Consider the following 21,565-nt stretch of genomic DNA (forward strand, 5'->3'; position numbering starts at 1 on the left):
AATGCATAGTTGTTCTACAGAAGACATTAGGCAGACTCAGGAATGGCAAGCAGAACAGCTAATAAAGCTCAGAATTGTAGCAGAGAGGATGTTAAAAGCTAATTACTTCGAGATTATTTGAAGGCTTATAAAAGGTTCTTCTATGCTCGGTTCTGATGTAAGTACAGCCTGTTTTCCAGCAACACGCACAACTGTTTTAATGTGTTTTTAGAAAGCGCTACCCAGGAAATTCTGTTTACCTGCTATTGACATGCTAGCTCAAAATAAAGGATGTTTAAAACCAATTTTCAGCTATTGAATATCTGCCTGTAGTTCAGCCTTAGGTTTTTGAAGGTCTGAGCTGCTGGGGAAAAATTTCTCCCATTCTGATAGGCTCAGATTCTTGGCCCTGTACTCCAGCTAGGTAAGGTCACCCTTTCAAGCTTGATGGGAGTGCACAGAGGTGCTCATGCAGCCCAGGAATGGTCCTCCTATTTAGGGTGTCTGGATCTAACTCACTGAAATACGGCATAACAATGTGCAGGTACTTGATGAAGGTTTTTATAACAGAGAGCAGCCCCTTCTAGTAAACTTTGCTGTACTTTCCTCAGCTATATTGCATAAAGTTGTCCTATGAAACACAATGACAAGGTGTGATAAGCACAGATATACAAAGCTATGTTAACAGTTATGCAAATTGTCCTTTACAATTCAAAGGAAAATCAAATGTGAATTGCATCCTGTTGTTAGACATCACCCTTGGAAAGTAAATGTAAGGTTTGTTTATGCACACACAGAATGCGAGGGGAGGCAGAAATAAATTACAAAGCAAATATAATTTTATTTGCTTTATTCATCTAGAATGTGGTATTGATGTGTCTGGTCTCAGTGGCTCCCCAGCTGCACCCTCCTCCAGGATGTTATCAATCCTTTATTTCTGTAAAATGCACTACCATCTAGTAGGAAAAGCACCAGAATGGTATGTCATTTTAATAAAAAAAGCCAGTCTTACACCATGCTGTGACCTGATGTAGTTGCTGTCATATCTTCCAATATATTTTTCAATCTGTATTTCGTATGTTTTGCTGTTTTTTTTTTAACTGCCATGCATCTTTTTAGATTTCTTATGATATTACAGTATCTCTGAGGCATGCATAGATGCCTTTGCCTATTCCTCAATGTAGCTTTTGTTCTCCCTGCCTCTCCTGAAGCAGCAGAAAGGAAATGCAAACACAGGGCAATCGAGCAGGGGGAAGCATTGCTCAGCACTGTTCCCTCATGCCACAGCAAGATGCTGCTGTCCCTCCTCGCTCTCCCCTAAGCTAACTGGCCCTGCTGCTGCTCCTCTTTTGTCCAGAGAAGCTGTGGTTCCCCGTCTCTGGAGGTGCTCAAGGCCAGGTTGGATGAGGCCTTGGGCAGCCTGCCCATGGTAGGGGTTGGGGCTGGATTATCTTTAAGGTTCCTTCCAAGTTAAGCCATTCTATGACTCTTCTCTCCCCACCTGCCTGAGGTCCTGCATACCCCAGGATATGCTCTGTAAAGTGTGGGCCTCTTCAGCATACATTTAGCAGTGCTATCCAGCAGGAGGCTGGTAAAGGTATAGCTCTTGGCATGTGCTGAGGCTGGAAGTTCAGCATCCAGCTGTGAGGATATACATTCTGCATTTCTTTAGAAGCGTATCGGGTCATCTGCCTCAGCTGGGAAGCAGCGGGGAAGAGCAGGAGATTCTGCACAAGGGCTTTGCAGAGAAGATGAGACAGACAGATAGGTTTCCAGGAGAGTATGGGTTTCCACAGTCTGTGCAGCAAGGAAATCACTCCTTGGGATTTTTTACCATCTCGACATGAATCTAACCCTTGCTAGACAAGCTGCAGCTTGGGGAGAAAGATCAAATGCTGGGTCTTTGCCATTAACTTAGACATTAGGGGAAAGGGCTAGATGACTTCTTTTGATAACTAGCATGAAGACCCCAGCAGGGTTTCAGACAGTTTTATTAATCATAAAAGTCAATAAAAATAGACTGTTCCTCAGGGGCAAAGGAAAAGCAAAACCTTGGAAGAACAAATCAGGGCAGGCATCTTCTATTCCTGAGAGCATTCTGTTTGCATTCTGCACTTGAAACGGAAAGGGAATACTTAAGAGTGAAACTCCCAATTGATATAACCAAATACTTTCTCAGGAAAGTAGACAGCACTTTTTTATGGACTTGTATTGCAACAGGGAAAGATTTTGATACGCTTTATGTACAGCTTGGAGATACTGAACTATTGGGCAGTTTATCCTGAGACTTGCATGGCACACCCACAGTCAGCAAGTTTCCTCCCATGCCTTTGCACTCATCTTTCCCCTTTTACGTGTTTTTTTTTTTTTTCTTTCCTCTTGCCTGTCTCTTTTCTCTTTGCCCCCCACTTTTTTCCATTTGATAGAGATTACTTTTAGTTGCCTCTATGCCATTATCCATTTCATAGACTCAGCAGTCTTTAGCTGCCTTTGCAATATGAATGTCAGGCCCATAAGGATGTCTTTACCTATCTTAGGGCTTCTCAAGTGACTTTAGATACCCGTGTACCTCATTTCCATTTTAACTTTCCCATCCCACAGTTGTGAATAAATCCCTCCAAACTAGCCCAAGGGTAAGACAAAGCACTCCTGTCTTTCTGGGCCTTGCAGACAACCTGCATCAAACAAGGTATAAACTTTCTCATCAAAACCAGCTTTATAGGGTTGTTGACTGCAAAACGCAATAGCAGTTTAAATGTAAGCATTCATTTCTCTTATTTTAACTGGAAGGGTTTAGGTGGTGAAATAACTGGATTAAGAATGGGGACATGATGCAAGCAAAAATAAGTCTGGAGGAGAACTGCAGGCAGTAAGAGGGAGAGGAAGCCTGCAGAGCCATTTTATCCAGGGGGCTGGTGATTGAAACACGTACAGTAGGGGAATGATGTAGATTATCTGCCCAGCAAGAATCACAGAATGGCTTAGGTTAGGGGACCTTAAAAATCCGTACAGCTGGAACCATGAGCAATCCAGACATTGCATGGTGGCAGTTTCACCCACTACTCCTCCAGATTGTCAAAGTAAAATAGACTCTGGGGGTGTTAAGAGATGTTTTTGAGGGTTAAGAGATGTGTTTGGGGCATTTTGCAGCAGGTAGGAGGTGTGGCAGCAGCAGGCTGGAAAACTTTTCTCCTTCATACGTTTCTGGGTCTGTTTCTGAATGTGGTCTGAGGCAGCCCATCAGGTCATGCTTTATTCATTTAACTGCTTTATAGCACTCCTTCTATAAAACCTTGCTGTTAAGAGACTGCTTTCAATTTTTTTCTGGAGTCTCTCTCAAGTGTAGTTGTCTGGCATCACTGCCCAGAGCAGCTGCTGACAATGCCAGTGTGCTGTGCTGCAAAATCCTTCCTCTCTCAAATCAAGGGTAGAAAAAAAATCATCATGAAATAATGGACTAATGTGGCCATTCTATCTATACTGCTCATAAATTAGATTTTGAACCTGGCAATTGCAGGGTAATTAGGATGAGAGTAGCTCTCCTGCAGGAACATATATTTCCTATTCTGCCTGCCTGCTACATTCCAGTTTAATTTTTTCTTTGTTCACTCAGCACAGAGAACTGCAATTACCAAAGGCGAGAGCCTAGTGGCAATTTTTGAATCAGGAGGACACTTAGCACAGAAAGGAAAAAAAAAAAAAAAAGAAAAAAAGAAAAAGAACAGGTATCACTAGTAATTAAAATAATTTTGAATTAGAGAGACTATTCCAATAATTGCTTTTGTATGATAATTGTTGCCCCATAACGTCTCCTTATGAATGACTAGTATGATGAAATTACATTTCTGTGGAGACTGAGCTGAAACAGACAGCTTTCCTAAGCGTAGCCTCCTGAATCACAGGCAACGTGTGGACAGCCATTTCCGAATGGCAGGCAATGCTGTGGTGCTGATCAGTAACAGCCACGTGGGTTTTAAGCCCTTCTTCCCCCTTCGGCCCTCTCAGAGGCACAGGAAACAGAGCAGGAATTCCCATCTCGGGCAGCCAGAAGAAGGTTTCACATTATTAAAATAGATGATTTCCTTCATCCCCGAGCCTCTGAGGAGCATAAATTGTGAGCAACATCAAAGCAGTGAGAAGTTTTAGAGCAGACTGTCAAAGAGACTGCTGGGGTTTCCTTGGTAGATTTCCATTTTTAAGGGGTCTCAGCAATTGACTTTCTTTTGTAAAACAATTCCATATGTCTGTGGATTATTTAAGGTTGTTTTGATTTCGTTGTTGTTGTGGGTTTTAAAGACACAATATCACAATTATTTAACACAGGGAAATAAAGTTAGACAGACAGCGCCTGCAGTTACAAATTACTGGGATGATCTCATGGACTAAGACTTCGCGCACTTCTTCTCTGCTCTCCGGGGTTAGGCAGCATGATTCTAGATGAAATGAAAAGCAGCATGGCTATCTGGAAATAAGTACTGGTCCGATGCTGTGCAAATACAGCCCCTGGCTGTTCACAAATCACACTGATTTTAGGGGATGAAACACACCAGCATGTGTGACACGAGTAAGGGCTGTGACATTGGCCCAGATTTGAAGTGGACCCCAGGCAACTTTGTTTAATGATTATTGGAATTCATCTGCTAAAAAGCACAATGGCCAGCTGTGGTCTTAGAACAGAAGTCATCAGGGCAAGCTGCAAATGGATTCCCATTAGCTTCCTAACTGAAGGCAAAGGAAAGACTGTTATTAGGCACAGCATGGAGAGTTATTAGTGGGCCCCACGGAGGTGGCTCTGGCTGAGCCTGGGTTTTCAATGCTTTCCCTGCACAGGAACATTGACGTTAGTCACTGAGTCACAGACCACACAGGAGAGAAGTAGTCTCAGCCCAACCAGTCATTTCCATTTGCAAGATCATGGGTACATTCAGCAGTGATCTACGAACTAGATACCAGGTTGTACTGACCATATGTGGGAAACCAGCCTCCAGCTATATAAGTGGGAAAAAGGAAGGGGCTATGAGATGCATTGCCATTTCTCTGGCTTTTATTCTCATTTAAGACTGGGGGGAAGCTGTGCTTCTCAGCTGCATCCTACTTGTCTCCCCATGGAGCCCCTGCCAGAGGGAGTCTGTCCAACCAAGCCTAATGCCTGCAGTGTGCAACCAAGCAGGAGAAGCCAGTGGGTGCTCTGTCATTATGCTTGCCCAAACTTCTTCTGGGTTATGTTGGCAGCCAGCAAACACTCAAAATAAAGATTCTTCAGAAGAAAGCACAAGTCTGAATGCTTTCTTTTCCTTTAAGAGAAGGATCTTATTTCATATGTGCATGAGTACATAGGTGGCCAAGAAAAGAAAAAAGAAAAAAGGTCTCTATTAATTGTTTCCTTGCCTAGCAGCAAATGCCAGACTCTTAAATCTGTCATTTATTGCTAGTGAATTATTCCAAAAGTTATTCATAGTTCTTACCTAGTAATCCTTCAAAAAGCATTTTTCATAAATGTTGAATCTAATTTAAAAGCTGCAACTGTGCAACATTTTCAGAATGATCTCTGATTCGAGTTTGATGATCAGGAGAGGATAAGAGCAGAAGACTTAACATTCACAATAATCAGGTGATGTAAGAAGGAAATGCTAAACTGTCTATCACTAATGAGTTCATTCTGATGAGTGTACTTCCCTCAGCTGAACCATACTAGCACTAGTCCTCCATGCACCACTGGCAAGGAGCAATGAGTGCAGTCCTTGATTGCCTCAGTCAGTGCCTTCCACCAACTGGAACCTGGAACCTGGTCAAAATGTGAGCCAGCTTCTCTTCAGTTTTTCCTCATACAAGACTAACTGGAAGTAGTTCCATCTCATGGCAAGCTTACAATTTAAAGCTCATTACCCTCTGCATTAAATGTGATGGGGTATTGTGGTTTATTTTATTTTTATTTTGATAACTTAAAGCTCTGATTCATTGGATCAGGTCTTGATTGTGGCCTTGATTTGATGACTATGTTGCCCATCGTTAATTAGTTAACTGTGGTTCTACTAATGCAGCGATGTGTTTTACATTTGTTTGCTTAGTTTAAGTGTACAGAGCTGGCTTGTTTGGTTCAGCTGTAACATGAGTCATGTCAACCAAAGATGTACGTAACTTGAATCAGATACTTCCCAGCCATGCAGCTCTGCAACCAAATAAATAACTCTGCCTCCCCCAAGATGGTAGCAAGATTAAAACAAAGTTATTAAAATGCTGTCTTAGTTAGCAATTAAACTAGGAACCCCTCAAGGTTGCAATAGGACCCTTAACAAGCTCTTTACCAGATGCAAGACAAACCTAAGGCAACTGCTTTCTAAGCAAGCAAACCCGTCTCACATTTTGGCTTCAGAAACATATGTTGTTAATTTTAGAGTTGCAGTTGCTATTTGAGTTGGGTGTCACTTCCAAAAAAAAAAAAAAAAAGTGTGACTTTTGGGGGGTAATTATTTTTCAGCACAGGTGTGGAGAGTACATTTAAGCACCTTAAGTGTTCACACAGGCTAAGCTTTGACTCAATCAAACTGCAGCTTACCACAACCTGAAAACTGACATAAAATCTCTTCTCTCAGGCACGGTATGGCCTTAATAAAATCCACTGTGGAATTTCTTAGTTTAACAGAGGCTCATCTTTTCTCGTTCCAGATTTTACTTTCCCCCATGATCTCCCTTGTTACACCATCCAGACCAACCACATTTCACCCCTGCTTCATCTTTGTAGCTGTTGGAGTTACTAAAGAAGCGACTGGTGGGTCCAGGCAATTACGGGTTCTGCAGTTCCCAGTCCTCTCCTGCTAACCTCCCATTTCAACAGCTGAACACTGCTGCAGGATATCCCTGTGCAGCTCAACTCTGAAGAAACTAAGAGTGCTTTGTCTAGTACATGTAGATGTACTGTAGTACATCTTCTCCACCTAGGGCAGTGACAATTCATTTTCTGGATGTTCCTTCATTTAATCAGAAACGATATTCACAAAGATTGATGCAATGTGATGTGGTAAATGACCGGCATATGAATAATTCAAAACAGATCCCCAATTTACTACTGCTCCACGGTGGTACCAGACTTCTGGCCATAAAAACAACCCTAATAATTTGAGTAGGGCATGTTTGTTCTAATCGTCTGCTCTGACCAACCTGGGAGACCTTATGCAGGTAGAGGAGGACAGCAATGTACGGTGACCAGTGGGAGAAAGTTGTCACAGCTCTTGTAATGCTAATAAATGGTTAATACTGCATTTTGTCCAAATGTAAGAAAACGATGAAATGCATTTCACCGAAAATTATGTGGTGTTGGCTCAGTTTAGCTTCCTACACTGAATGCCAAGGCTCTCGCCGCCTTTAACACTGCTCTTTGTCTGCATGGGTAAAGAATATGCATGGGAATTGAGCAAGGCTCCGGCAGCCAGGCAGATATCCTTGAGACACAGCTGAGACATTCCTGGATAATCAGGTAGCAACCTCACACTTTTCACCAGCATTAAATCACTTGTAATTGTTTAGGAAAATACATACATTTTTTCCACAATGCTTAGAAAATACTGACAGTCTGAGATTCAAATTCAGTGGCAGCTGACGAGCAGGCAACATGCTAACACAGAAAATGGTATATAAAAAGACAAGTTGAACCTGAGGTCGCAGTATGTCTCTGTATCAGTTACAGAGGGATAATCTCAGAGGAGTGTTTGGGTTTTGCTGTTTTCTCAAACTGTTCTCTGGGTTTGCACAGCAGACTCTGCAGTTTTTCTCCCCTTCAGTTCAAACAGAGAGAGGTGCTGTGCTGCGAACCCCTCCAAGAGGAGAAGAAAGGTAATCCAACAGCTGGAAGAGCCCCAAATGAGGTTCTTGTGAGGGCTCCACCTTTCAACCTCCTTATTTCAAAACTGTGGGCTATGGCCTTTGTGTCAGAAGCCTGACGGTCTTCTTTTCTATGCTCTGCCCCCCCCTCCAGCAGTTCTTGGGGGGTGTTCACATGATGCACCAAGAAGTTTCGAACTAGAAAAATGAGCGTGCTGCTCGTCATTAGTTTCAGCACACTGGGAATCTGCCAGGCTTTTACAAAACTGCTCATTTTCTGAGTCTTGGCTTTTTTCTTTTTTCCTTTTTTATCGAGCAGAAGACAAGCTCTGTCTTATTAGGTGAAAACAATGGAGTGAGAAGTTGGAAATTGCCAGGAAGCCTGGGAAAGACTGACACTCAGCCGAGATTTCATCCCATGTTTTCCTGTTGACCTCACAGGCTCTCAACACAAGAGCACTGAGTACATTAAAGAAAGGCCACAGTCTCATTTGGTCCTGTGAACATTGGCAATATGTTATGAGGACAATATACAAGCTTGAAAGGGAAAAAAACGGAGCAATGTCCTCATGCCCTGGAGGTTTTGTCTGGTGCAATGCTGTTTAACCAGAGCTATGTGAGGTTTTAAATGGCCAAAGGAGATTTATAGTAGGTCATGACCAGATCTCTTTTCAGGGCAAAGTTTGAAAAGTCCATTTGTCTGAAAATTAAAAAAAAAAAGAGCCTGGTAATTCTCCAAGGTTTTTCCTCTTCCTCCAGGCAACTATTTTAGCCTGGCCAGAGTTCCTAAGCCCTCCCCAAGAGCCCTTTTAATGTGGGAAATATTGTCCTAGTGTCTGCTATCAAAGGAATAATGTTGTTGATACAAATATTTATAAACTCTCTCTAGCTCCACACGGTCAGCATCAAGATATTAAGTTTCAGAAGAAGGGACATGATGACCTTAAAAGAAGCAGCTTTAGGAGATCAGTATTTGTGGGCATTATTAGCAGGGATGAGTGATGGATGTTGTAGGGAACTGTAAGGAGAAGACCCAAGAGGCAGGCAGAGACCTGACATGGATACTGGGGGCAGGTGGCCACGGGGTGACTGTGTTGGTGGCAGTGCTGTTCCCTCACTGCCACCTGGCCAGTCTGTGTCCCACCACATGCTGGCAAGAGGCTTACACTGGTGTCTGTGATGCCACAAAACCAGACAACTTGTCCTGACCTTCGCTGCGGCCTTTTTTTCCCATGTGGTTGGAAGGCAGGCCAACCCCTCCAGCAATGGGGGCTGTGTCAGACTTTTGGCAGTAGGTGGTGACCTGGGAAAGGGTCCAGGTGTCCTGGTGGGGTTTGAGTAGTTTTGAGGAGCAGGGAAAGGGCAGATTTGGTGGGAAAGGTGCCACGAGTAATGGCCAGAGAGCCAGCGAGGGAGGCTGAGGAAACCGGCAGAGGGGATTTGGAAGGCCCAGTTGGTGACATCCTGAAAAGAAGGGGGGCAAGAGGGGTTGATGAGGTGATGACTGTGATAGAGGGTCTGTGTCTGTTTTATCTCATTCCACTCTAAACAGGTTGTGGAAAGGAAGATAAAGGAAGATGTGACCTCCCACAGGGCTGCTGGGAGCCAGGCACTGCCATGAGCACCATCAGCAGTCACCACCTACCTGGATATGAACCAGCACAGACCTCCCCAGGCACCTACAGCAAGAGCTAAAGCCAGCTCCAGTGCAGATACTCACAAAAGCAAATTAAAGTGTCTTAAAGGATCATTATGAAGCAAGAGATTTACTTGGCAGGTCTCTGTGACTTCTGGGGTGATTTTTATCTGTTGTGTAAATCAGAATCATGGGTTTCTTTAACCCTGTTCCCCTGGTACGGTTTTTTTGTTTTTTGTTTTTTTTTTTTTAATTTTTTGACTGTTTGTTCATTTAGAGCAGTTATGCTTGATTGTGCCAGTAAATAATAAGTGAGTGCTATTTGTGAATCATTTGGGTGCTGGATTTGCACAGAGAAAGACTTCTCTTCTGTGCAAATGTGTGTGAGGAGGAGACATGCAAGCATGAAGAGTTAAGGGTGAAAAAGACCTTTAAAATCTTTATAGCAGAAGGTACACTGGTATGAAAAGTAAATTTCATTAGGCATAAAATACCTACCCTTAAAATAAATAATTTTCCATTTTTGCTAAAATGCCAGAAGATTGCAGGCTATGTTAGAGAATAGAATGTATCTCATTTAATCATACCCCTTGGAAAAAATATCTAATTTAATTTAAGTAATTTCTATTTATTTCTGCCTTTTAAAATTATATCATTTTCAGGTTATAAAATGTAATATCTGAACATGGACTCTTTACACCTACTTTCAAGCCAGACCCAATTTTTCATCTAAGTTAAAAACACAGGAGAGCACAAAGTCATCATACTATCTGACTCTTCTCTGACTGCAGAAAGGGCAGCCTACTATAAATAGTGTCCTTGAGAGAAGGAAGGTCTTCCATTTTGAGGAGGATTTTGAAACTTCACGCTGTTCCAGGATGGAACCAAGCCCTCCAGTTCTGAATTTTCCCATGAAACAGAGCCCCAGAGAAAGCAGTAGTAATGAAAAATAAAGCAGAAAGTGCTCTGATCATTTACGAAGAAAATGTCGCCGAGCAGACCACCTGGAAATGCTGACTGAGAGAGAAACCTTGCAAATTTGGAGCCATTTCAGCTTTCTGGGTTTTGGTTTCTATCAAAAGAGCTCCACTGGCTGATGAGCCCACACGCCTTCCCTGCAATCCTGCTGGTTTGGCTGCCTGATGGACAGTCAGGATGAGTTGAACTGCAGTTGTAACCAGATCCTGAAGCCTGCACATATGTGAGGTCTGTGATAGAACCCACTTGGGCACTTTTGGAGGTGCCCATACACAACTACGTGCTTTTTAAAAGCTGGTGTCAGGTCCTCAGCGAGTGAAAACTGAGATAACGTTCCTGAAATCAGTGGAGCTATTTTGATTTGTACCAGTGAAAATCTGGTCACTGAAGCCTAAAACAGAGTTCAAAGTGTGGAGTTTTGTGTAACGTAAGAATCGTGGCTAGTGTGCTCCTAACTGAGTCATTGATGAGCCACAAAGACAATTATTATGGGACTCAAAATGTTAAAAACAGTTATGTGATTTAAGCTTTCATTTCATGCAGAACAATCTCTCAATCAAACCAAACCAGGAACTTGTCATTTTTCTCTTTACTTTTCTCATCGACCATGAAAAAAAAATGCTCCCTGCTGCCTCAAACTACTTGAGTAAACCCAAGTCTGCATCCAAACCCAATTTGTCAATGTTGGCTGAAAAGCATATAAACATACCTCCTCCTCCTCTGATGACTGCATGAAAGACTTTTCACATGCACAGAAGAAGTATTCCTCTATAACCAGCTCAAGCTGGTTCTACAGCTTCTTGCGACATTCCTTACCCACCAAAAGATCCTAACAATTTGAATTTGGCTGTGTCAGAAATGTGGGGTCAAGTCCCTCCTTTGGAAGCTCTGCTGGGCATAGAGCTTGAAAGTGGCTGTGCACAGAAAGAAAAATGTTTTTAGAAGGAATGAATTCCTTGGATGGAAGAGACTTTTGCATGATATTGGGATTAAGAGCTATGGGTGTCTGTAAGTGGCAGACATTGCAAGGGGAATCTGGTGGTCCTCGAGACATATATGTTTTTTTTTTTTTTTAATGAAAGTCCTGGGTGTCCATGAGATCACCCAGTTTGTACTTATTCTGATAAGGTAGACACACCCTATAAGACTTGTGCTCCAGACCACTCACCAGCATGCTTGCCTTTATGGGTATGCTCCAGGGTCCTTCTTGTAGTGAGGAGTCCAAAACTGAACACAGTACTCACCAAGGCTGAGTACAGACGGATGGCCACTTCCCTGCTCCTGCTGGCTGCCCTATTTTTGATACAAGCCAGGATGCCATTGGCCTTCTTGGCCACCTGGGCACATTGCTGGTTTATGTTTAGCCTAGCATCGATCAACACCCTCGGGTCCATTTCTTCACACAATCTTCCAGCCACTCTGCCTCAAGCCTGTAGCATTGCCTGGGGTTGTTGTGGCCAAAATACAGGACTTGGTCCTGTTGAACTTCATCCCATTGACCTTAGCCCTGCGATACCTATCCAAATCATTTTGTAGAGCCTTTCTAACCCGAGGCAGATCAACACTTCCTCCCAGCTTGGTGTCATCTGCAAACTTAGTGAGAGTGCACTCAATGCACTCAATGCCCTCATCCAGGTCATCAATAAAGAACAGGACAGACCCAAATACCAAACTCTGGGGAACACCATTCATGACAGGTGACCAGCTGGATTTAACTCCATTCACCACCACTCTCTGGGCCTGGATATCCAACCAGTTCTTTACCCAGCAAAGAGTGTACCTGTCTAACCTATGGGCTGCCAGCTTCTCCAGAATACTGTGGGAGACAGTGTTGATAGCTTTGCTGAAGTCTAAGTAGACTATATCAACAGCCTTTCCCTCGTCCACCAGGCAGATCACTTGATCACGGAAGGAGATCAGGTAGGTCTAGCAGGACCTGCCTGCTGACTGGGCCTGATCCCCAGCCATCAAGGCAGCATCAAGGCAATCCCAAATCTTCAGCTGTGATTTCTAAACTGCCTTCGCAAGACATAGAAAAAACAACCAGAGTGAGCATGTCATCTACAGAGCTAGTGGGGCTGATGCCAGAAAGCCCTGTTGGGCCAGGCTGATCGCTGAGCAATTAGGACTTGAAGGGGCCATCTCATTCCGCCTGCTGCAGGAATAGTTGGCTCACTGGCAGGAAACTCAATGTTCTCATTGCTGCAGTCGCTCTGGAGAATTTCTGAGTTCTGGATAGAGCATGATCCACAGACACAAAAAGGTAAAAGCCCCAAGCTAACACCATGTAACTGGGCCAGGCTGAGGTGCTGCTGCTCGCTATGAATTTTCAGCATTTCTTAAAATAAGGTGGTAATGGAAGTGTGGTGATCTGTGGGAACAGCATGATCCCCGGTTTCCTGCTATTAGTGCTATGTAAACTTGAGCTCTTTTTCTTCAGACTGCCAGGAAATAGATACAAAAGTATTTATAAGATTTCACTTTTGCAGCACTAAAAATAGAGCAATGCATCATTCATAGTACAGGTCTCTCTATTCTCTTATCCCACTGCTGAAGAAAGAAAGGCATAATGTTATCAACTAACTGCCCTCCTTAAGTCTTCCAATAAAGCAAGTCTGAGCTACTGGTGTTACTATCAAGGTTAAAATCCCCCTTGTTTTACAACATGTTCCTCGCCTACAGGCACTGTCATCGCCCAAAGGGAGCATAATGTTCAAGTCTCATTGAAATATCAGTAAGTAATATCAATAACAAAGAAAACACAGAATACATTAACAAATTCACTGCCCATAGCTATGTACCCATGATATATGGGAATGGTGTTCAGAGCATCGGTTCAACAATAATTTAAGACAGTGCTCCTTTGACCCATGCTGATGAAGATGGACAGATGGGTTACAGAAGATTATGCCTCCAAGGGTCATAAAAATGTACAAGGTTCCCAACTGCAGACTGATTTTTCAAAGACAATTACCTGCATGATTTAACCAGCTGACCATTTATGCCTTCCAGGTTTCATATCATTACTGTTTGTTTCCTCTTGGATTTTTGCTATTTCTCCTTTACTCACCTTTTTTTTTTTTTTTTTTTTTCCCCTTGGATGCACACATTAAAGGAAAAAACAAAAACAAAACCAAACCAAAACAAAACAAAAAAACAGCAAAAAAAAAAAACCGAAACACTCTCACACTTCTTGCCCTATGTGATTTATTCCCAAGAAATTAAATTACATTTTTATAAGCCTGTGTTACCGCAAATGATAGCTGAAGATTTGCTGAAAAAATTAATTCCTGATCCATTGCTGTGAAGAGTCCTTGCTAGCACTGCACTGACTCTGTCTTTCAAAACCAGATGGAAGCAGTCCAACGGTATGATTAACTTCTTAGTCCCTGCAATTTCCTATTGCTCTGCTTGCCCTAGATTTCAGGATTGACCTCCTGCTTCACTGCAAAATGCACAGTTGCTCAGCTTGATAAATCACATGAATACTTTTTTGATCACAGTTATCTACTATTTACTACATACCCAGTGAGGTTAATCATATGCTGAGGCACTTCATATGCTGCACACATATACACTCCTCTTCCCAATAGCACTTTGCATATTTTTCATGCTGCCAGCCAGCAGTGGGACCTGTTTTCCCCTTTCCAATATGCAAAAGGCCCCAGACATGCACCTTGTCTCTTTTTTACTTCGTGTTAATTCTGTAATTATTCACACGTGGATTCTAGTAAGCCAAGGAAAATACATGAGAAACTACTGGTCAGAACTTTCTTTTAGCAGACAGATATTTTCCAAAATGCTGATGTTTCTCCCTCAGATATCTTTGAGAGCTATTGGGAGTGCATGGGGCTGCTCACAGGGAACCAGGAAATGTTGATTGTCATGGCAACAAACTGCTGCCACTTCCTTGAAGAAAAAAACCACATCTCAACTTTTCTTTTTCTTTCTCTAAATGCCAAAAGAATCACAGTATGTAATATAGCTAGCTAGGGCTCAATGTTGCTAAAATTCCCTGGGACAGCTCTACTGTACCTTCTCACACAGCTTTGCAATGCATCCAAATTGCACCTCCATAGCCATTGTAGAACAAATCCAAAGAAACACCAGCAATAATGGACGTATGAGAAAGCGTCCAATAGCAAACATGATGAGTACTACAGGGGGATAGAATCCAGTTCTACAGGTATTCTTTTTCATTCCAAGCCTTCCACAGGCTCTTTTTCGAAAGCCCCTTCTCACCAATTCACAGCAGCCTCCAGTAGTGAAAAGAACATCTTATATGCAATACATAGCACTACTCTTACTCATTCAAGCTCTATACCTAGGAGGGCTGAGAAACTCCAGATCATTTTTGCCACAAACTGCTGCAGCCATCACCCTTTGCTATGCTGTACTGAATGGGAGGGCTACACCTGTGGGACACCAGCATTTTCAATCGGACGAGCTTTCATGTAAGGGATTAGTGGTTAATCCATATCCCTTGTCAGAGGCACTCTCTTTTTTCCTTGCAAAGATAATCCTGAAGGTATAAGCAGTGTACTAGCTTTGCTGGAGCTATGTATTTGTTCCTATGGCAAAGAGCATTGAGTGTACACGCTCCCCTCCAGACAGTCTTTGCTTCCTGTAGAGTCCATTTTCTCAGTTTCTTCATTCTCTGCTGGGACCCAGAGCAGCTGTCCTGAACCAGAACTTCCCTGTGGCTGTCACTGATCAGACAGCACTGTCACATCAAAGCTTGCAGGCCATCCAGCAAGCTGAGTCACTTTCTGATAAGCTAACCACATTGCCCCTTGTGTGGAAGGCTAGCTCAGCAAGAAAAGCGATGCTATCACAGAATCAGAGAATCAGAGTGGCTTGAATTGGAAGGGACCTCAAGGATCATCAAGTTCTAACCCCCTGCCCCTGCCAACCTCTAGATCAAGGACTAGATCAGATTACCCAGGGTCTCATCCCACCTGGCCTTGATCACCTCCAGGGATGGGGCATCCATACCTCTCCAAGAACCTACTCCAGCACTGCACCACACTCTGTGAAAAACTTCTCCTAGTCATCTACCCTAAATCTTTCCTCCTTTAGTTTAAAACCATTCTCCCTTGTCCTATTACTATCTGCTCTTGTAAAAAGTTTATTTCCCTCCTATTTATAATCTCTCTTTAAATACTAGAGGGCCATAATGAGGTCTCCTAGTAGCCTTATCTTCTCTTAACAAGACCAGCTCCTTCAACCTGTCTTCATAGGAGAGGTGCTGCAGTCCTTGAATCATATTTGAGGCCCTCCTCTAGATCCCCTCCAAACAATCCATTTCTCTCCAGTGTTGAGGACCCCAGTCTTCGGTGCAGTCCTCAAGATGGGGCCTCATGAGGGCAGAGTAGAAAAGGACAATAACCTCCCTCACTCTGCTGGCCACCCCTCTTCTGATGCATCCCAAGATACAGTTGGCTTTCTGGGCTGCAAGTGCACACTGCTGGCTCATGCTCAGTTTTTCATCTACCAGGATGCCTAAGTCCTTCTCTGCAGGGCTACTCTCAAGGAATTCTCCCAGTCTGTATACATGTCTGGAATGACCCCAATCCAAGTGCAAAACCTTGAATTTTGCTTTGCTGAACCTCATTAGGTTCACAGAAGCCCTCCTTTCAAGTTTATCAAGGTCCCTCCCATGGCATCCCTTCCTTCTGCTGTATCAACTGCGCCGCTCAGCTTGGTGTCATCAGCAAACTGTGGAGGGTGCACTTGATCCCATCATCCATATCACTGATAAAGGTGCTAAAGAGTACCAGTCCCAAGACAGACCCCTGGGGGACACTGCTCATTACCAGCCTTCATCTGGACATAAAGCCATTGACCACAACACCTGAAAGTCAGTTCAGCATCACTTCTGCTCCCAAATCATCTCTCTGCCTGCAGATGTGTGGCTCCACTGCTTCTCATGACCGGCTGCTCATTTCCCCACACCCATCCTGGAACTCATAGGTCAGGCCAGTGGTTGGACTTGGTGTTAGGGGAGGTTCAGCTTGGATATTAGGAGAAATGGCTTCTCAGAAAGAGTGGAGAGGCACTGGCACAGGCTGCCCATGGATGCGGTGGAGTCACTGTCCCTGGACAAGTTCAGGAAAGGGCAGATGTAGTACTTAGGGACATGGTTTAGTGGGCAGTACTGGTGGTAGATGGATGGTTTGACTAAATGATCTTAGGGATCTTTTCTAACCTTTATGATTCTATGATTCTATGATTCTATGAGCTTGGAGGTTTTTTTCAACCCAGATGATTCTATGAGGACCTTGAGTACAGCTGGTCATAATAGTAATCCATAACAGTAAACCAGCACATATTGTACATCATGCATCCTAACTGTGACCAAATATGGATAGAGAGGGCATGGCTACCTGGAAATGTGAAGTATTATCCCTTCCACCAAACACAAAAGCAGACCAAAGATCAGTGGAGCTCACCAAACTCCCTGAATGGAGCTTGTTTGCTCTGCAGAACTGATGTTAGTGTTGAGATGCCTTGTCTATCAGCAGCCCAAGGTGGTAAGTCAAAAAGATTTATTAGCAGCCTGTACTTAGCAGTTCAGGCGTGGATGAAACAAATATATTAACCAGGTGCTGAGTATAAGCCAGTGAGCTTACAGTGGGCTCCTTGCAGGCTTTATCAGCGGGACAGGGAGCTGGCTACAAAGGCCACACGGCTCAGTCCCCTCTTTGCCAGACCAGCTCTGTCTAGCAGAGCTAGTGGGGTCTGTCTGATCCTCCACAGTAAGGAAACAAAGAGGATAATAGGTTGGGACTGTGAATTAGGCATCTCTCGTAAGTACCACCCAAGCACTGCAGGGAATGAGACAGCTTTTCCCTATTAAAGCCAGAGAGGAAATTCAGCGGTGGCATGAGGCTTTCCTCTAAGCATTCAAAACCCTCAGGCAGACCCACTTGGCCTGAACTGCAGCACGGAGAAATAAAAGCAGCTAGGGGAATAGGAGTGCCCTAGGACCACTGTAAATCTTTACTTCATGGAAAATTTTATCTTGAGTATGAATATGAGCTGCAAGTAAATTTAATGTGTGGATTAAGTGCGGTCTCCCTCATGGTGGGCTTTTCAGCCGAAAAAGAACAAAAGAACAATAATGAGTGTTGTGCTTGAGTATGATTACAAACATCTGTAATTTACAGCTGGACATTCCCCACTGCAAATGTGTCCAGTGAGCAAGTGCTTCTGGGTTAGTGGAACAGACTGCGCGAAATTAGCTTTTAACTTCAGTCCTGAGGTCAGAGTTCCGGGACCATGGGAGTCAATAATAAAATCTATTTAGCTCAGTGGGATTAAGCAGGTTTAAGACCTGGCTTAACCACACCGCTCACTGTTAAATAATAACAGATCACAACAAATACTTCAGGTACAGACATTTTTCTTAATTTAAAAGCTACTTGGGCAATGGATATGAGAGTCAAACAGCTGAAGACTGGCACTGTATCATTAAAGTATACGAGTTAAATTTTTGTTCTTCTCTGCTCCAGAAAAGGAGCAATTTCTGTAGTTAGAACACTATACCAAAGAGCATAATAAAATTAAAACCAAGCTGTGCTGTATAAACACTGAGGGTTTTTCACGAGAGAATGCAAGGCTAATGGGGCCTGTGCATCTTCCCTGACAAAACAGTCAGTGCATGTGCAGAGCAACCTGTCTTCTGGAAGCAGAAAAGCTGTTTCAGTCAGGCTTCTGGGTCACTAATCTTTGTGTTTGCACATAAATCTGCTGGGGGTTACTGTGGCAGGCTGAAAACAAGACTGAGTGCAACACACTGAAGAAATCAATGGCCACAGGTTTAAAAACTCTTTTTTTTTTTTTTTTTTTTTTTTTTTTTGGTGCCTCTTTCAGTTTAGCTAGCTGTTACCTTTTTAACAGAAGTCAAAAGCAAAAGCTGAAGTAAGAGCAACAGAGAATAGTGTTTATGAAAAGAATGATGGCTGAAATTGCGGAGAGCTTGGATTCACCCACCACCTCCCCTGGTGCTGGGATGTGCTGGTGCTCCTTGCTGCTGCTGGGACACGAGTGCTGAGCAGCCATATAGCAGGTGCCCTTGCTTCAGCCAAGGCCAAAGGGCTACTTTTGGGCCACTGCTCACACCTCAAAGAGGCAACACCATCACTGCTCTACCTGGGGGACACGGTGCAAGACCTGGGGAACGCTTACTGCTCCCAGGGGCAGCTCTGTAGGAATGTTCCTCATTCAGCACAGGGGAAGGGTGCTTAGAAGCCCCCCACTATCACAGAGAGGTCCCCACCACGTCAAAAGCTCTTTGCCTGGTGGCCAAGCTTCCACTCCACCATTGCCCTTCATGCTGCCCTGACTCTTCTTTCCCTTCGAGTTTGTCCCTTCTACAGCCAATACTCATATGCCCTACAACCAACCCACCGATTTCAACCACATCCCATACATTTCACCCTGGCATTTTTTTCCTTAAGGGGGGGCCCACAAAAACCCCCTAAACAAAACAGTGTTTGTAAACTGTGCGGGTGGTGGTGGGGTGTCGATAATTTTGGCAGTCTTAGCCTCAGAGCAGAGAGAAATGTTATTCATCCATGCACAAGATATAATTCAGCCTAAGTGACAGGCTCTGCTCTGGAGAAATCCTGGCCCGGGCTGGCTTCAAGAGTCAATTACTGCTTATTCCCAGGGAGGCGGGGGCAGGGGGCCAGGCGGGTGGAGGGGGCTGCCAGCGAGGCAGGGGGAAATTTACTCTGTGTCAGCCTGCGTGACACAGTGCCTCATTTGTGGATAAATGTAAATCTGCTGGTTCTTTTTCACAGGCACTAAAACGTACGGTCTCTCTCTCCCTCCCCCCCCTGTTCCCAAAACTGGAAAAGAAATTAGGACCGTCTTAGAAAGCTACCTTATATTTCAATCAATCCTCTTTCATAAAAGTCATTTAAGGTAAATACCTGTGCAGACTTACGGCCCAACTATAACATTTACTGTGGCCCAAATCCCGAATTCCTCGCTCGGGCCATTTTCTCATTGAAGTTGATGGAAATTCACTTGAAAAAGAGCTGAGTAAAACCCGAATGCTGGCTGAGGATTTGGTCCCTTGCCTATCTGCCCGAAGCACTGCTCCAGCTCCAGAAGTGAAAAAAAAAAAAAAAGAATTAAATTCCTCTAAAATATCCATCCCTCAAAATTTAAAGGGTGAAAAAAAGGCATTGTTTTTGTGCATGAAATGTATGGAGAATCTCATCACAGGAAGAGCAATTCCCAGGGAAAGAATTTGGAAAAAGTCAAAAGAGAACATCTCAAAATAAATGAAGTACTTATTGCTGAAAAATGAGCTTAGATATATCTCAGGAAACTCTAAAGCTGAGAATTTACTGCATCATTCATGCCTTCCACAGTAAGTTCCTTATCTCTCGTTTGGTGTCACAACAAGGGATTCTGCATACTCTGTATGAAATACAACAAGACTGCGATTTTTGCAGTAATAAACTCTACACATGCATGACAAATCCAAGCATGCAAAATGTTTAACATCCCAGTTCGCAGATACTTTGGGGACAAAATCCGATTATGAGTTATATGCCACAATAAATAGGGCTCAACGTTTCATAAAGCAATTTATAGTTCATAAAAATGACAAAATGTACCTGTCAGACAGAACGCGGAGAGCAGATCTCTGTGCTGCCTGCTGGAAGAAAGGGCAGAGATGTTTATTTTATATTCTGACTTTAAAATTACGAGCACAATCAACACTTTAAAAAATGCGTTACACACATTTTTGTCACGTGTCCAAATTTTAAAGTACTACCAAAGTAGCAGAGACTCTACGGCAAAATGGACATTCCAGCCTGGTCAATGTAAGAGCACTTTGTTAAGCGCGCCATAAACCAGGGGGCTGTCAGAGCACGGTGCAGTATTTGAGGTCTGAACTGCTCTATTTAGATGTTTTCTGCAGGTCTCTGAGAGAGAGCTCTGCAGGGCTCAGCTCTCCTCCTTCCCCTCTCCCCGCTCTGCGCTCCCACTCCCTCTCCTTTACCATCGGTCTCCTCCCATTCTTCCACAGAAACAAACATCACATATTTGGTTCCTTGTGCGACGAAGCCCGTAGCTATAATTACAGATTTAGCGAAGCCTGCCAGGGCTGCTGCAGACTTTTCCAGAGCGCTGCCATGTCAATCTGCTGGCAACCCTTGGCTATGCAGCGCAGGATTGACCTGTTGCTGGTTTGCTCCTCGGCTTTTGCCTAGCACAACTCTTTGGATGGGGTGGGGAAGCATGGTGCTTGTTCTTGTGTTAGCCAGCAGTCCTGGGAATAGAATCATAGCCTCTCAAGTTTAATAGGACTCCCAAGCCTATCCCCGAGCTGGTTTGCCACTTTATTATTATTATTCTTTCCCCTCCTTGAATCACTTCAAGCAGGGTGATTCATGGCTTCGGTACAGTAATTAGCTGCTAAGCAAAGATGAAATCCATAATGTTCTGAAAATCTGCTTTAAAGCCCCAATTCTGCTTGCGGCTGCCCTCCCCTCTTGTCCTCATCTGAGCTGTGCCTGGCAAAGAAAGGACACAAAGCCACATGGCACGGATAAGGGAGGGAATTGAACATACATTTTCGCTTTGCAGCCACCAGCAAGTATGTTTTGCAACCAATCCCTCTGGCTTCTTTAGATAGGAGAGGCTGCATCCCCAGCCCTGAATGCACAAACTGGCATTCTGGTCAGAACTGGAGAGCATGAATGTAGGTAGGTTAGATGTCAGGAGGGATTTCTACACTCAGAGAGTGGTGAGGCGCTGGCACAGCTGTGGTGCCCCATCCCTGGAGGTGATCAAGGACAGGCTGGATGGGGACCTGGGCAGCCTGAGCTGGTGGCTATCAGGAGATAAAGACTGTGCCAGCAGAATGGCTCACAAGTGGGTTCTCCTTTAACTTCACCATTCAGCAGAGAGCCCATGGGAAGGGCTGCATAGGTACCACCAGCTCAGTGGGAAGGTGCTCATGGCACACACCTGCTGACTTCAGTGTTAGGAAAACAGCAATGGGAACCCAATTGTATTATTATCTCTAGTAGCTCAACATAGTTGCATGCTCTTTGGGCACAACCCTTTTCAACTGCCCTCCATTTCAGCACTCTGGCATTGTGTCTGTTCTTGCTTCTGATAGGGGCT

The 21,565-nt window shown here is 43.8% G+C and overlaps 2 protein-coding genes across 7 annotated transcripts in view; one reads left to right on the top strand and one right to left on the bottom strand.

Moving 5' to 3' along the window:
• AFF3 (ALF transcription elongation factor 3) overlaps nucleotides 1-21,565 on the bottom strand; it is a 319,206-nt gene that overhangs the window by 50,282 nt on the left and 247,359 nt on the right. For 4 of the 6 annotated variants that reach the window (XM_052664882.1, XM_052664880.1, XM_052664879.1 and 1 more), the window contains one exon: nucleotides 20,047-20,087. In XM_052664882.1, coding sequence (XP_052520842.1) covers nucleotides 20,047-20,087 — 41 coding nt within the window. The remainder of the gene's footprint in view (nucleotides 1-20,046; nucleotides 20,088-21,565) is intronic. The other 2 variants (XM_052664881.1, XM_052664878.1) reach the window with 1 other exon arrangement.
• RPL31 (ribosomal protein L31) overlaps nucleotides 1-21,565 on the top strand; it is a 662,822-nt gene that overhangs the window by 18,208 nt on the left and 623,049 nt on the right. The gene's annotated exons all lie outside the window — the stretch shown is intronic.

Source organism: Tympanuchus pallidicinctus, unplaced genomic scaffold (assembly GCF_026119805.1).
Source record: "Tympanuchus pallidicinctus isolate F22 unplaced genomic scaffold, pur_lepc_1.0 scaffold6, whole genome shotgun sequence".
Lineage (NCBI taxonomy): Eukaryota > Metazoa > Chordata > Aves > Galliformes > Phasianidae > Tympanuchus > Tympanuchus pallidicinctus.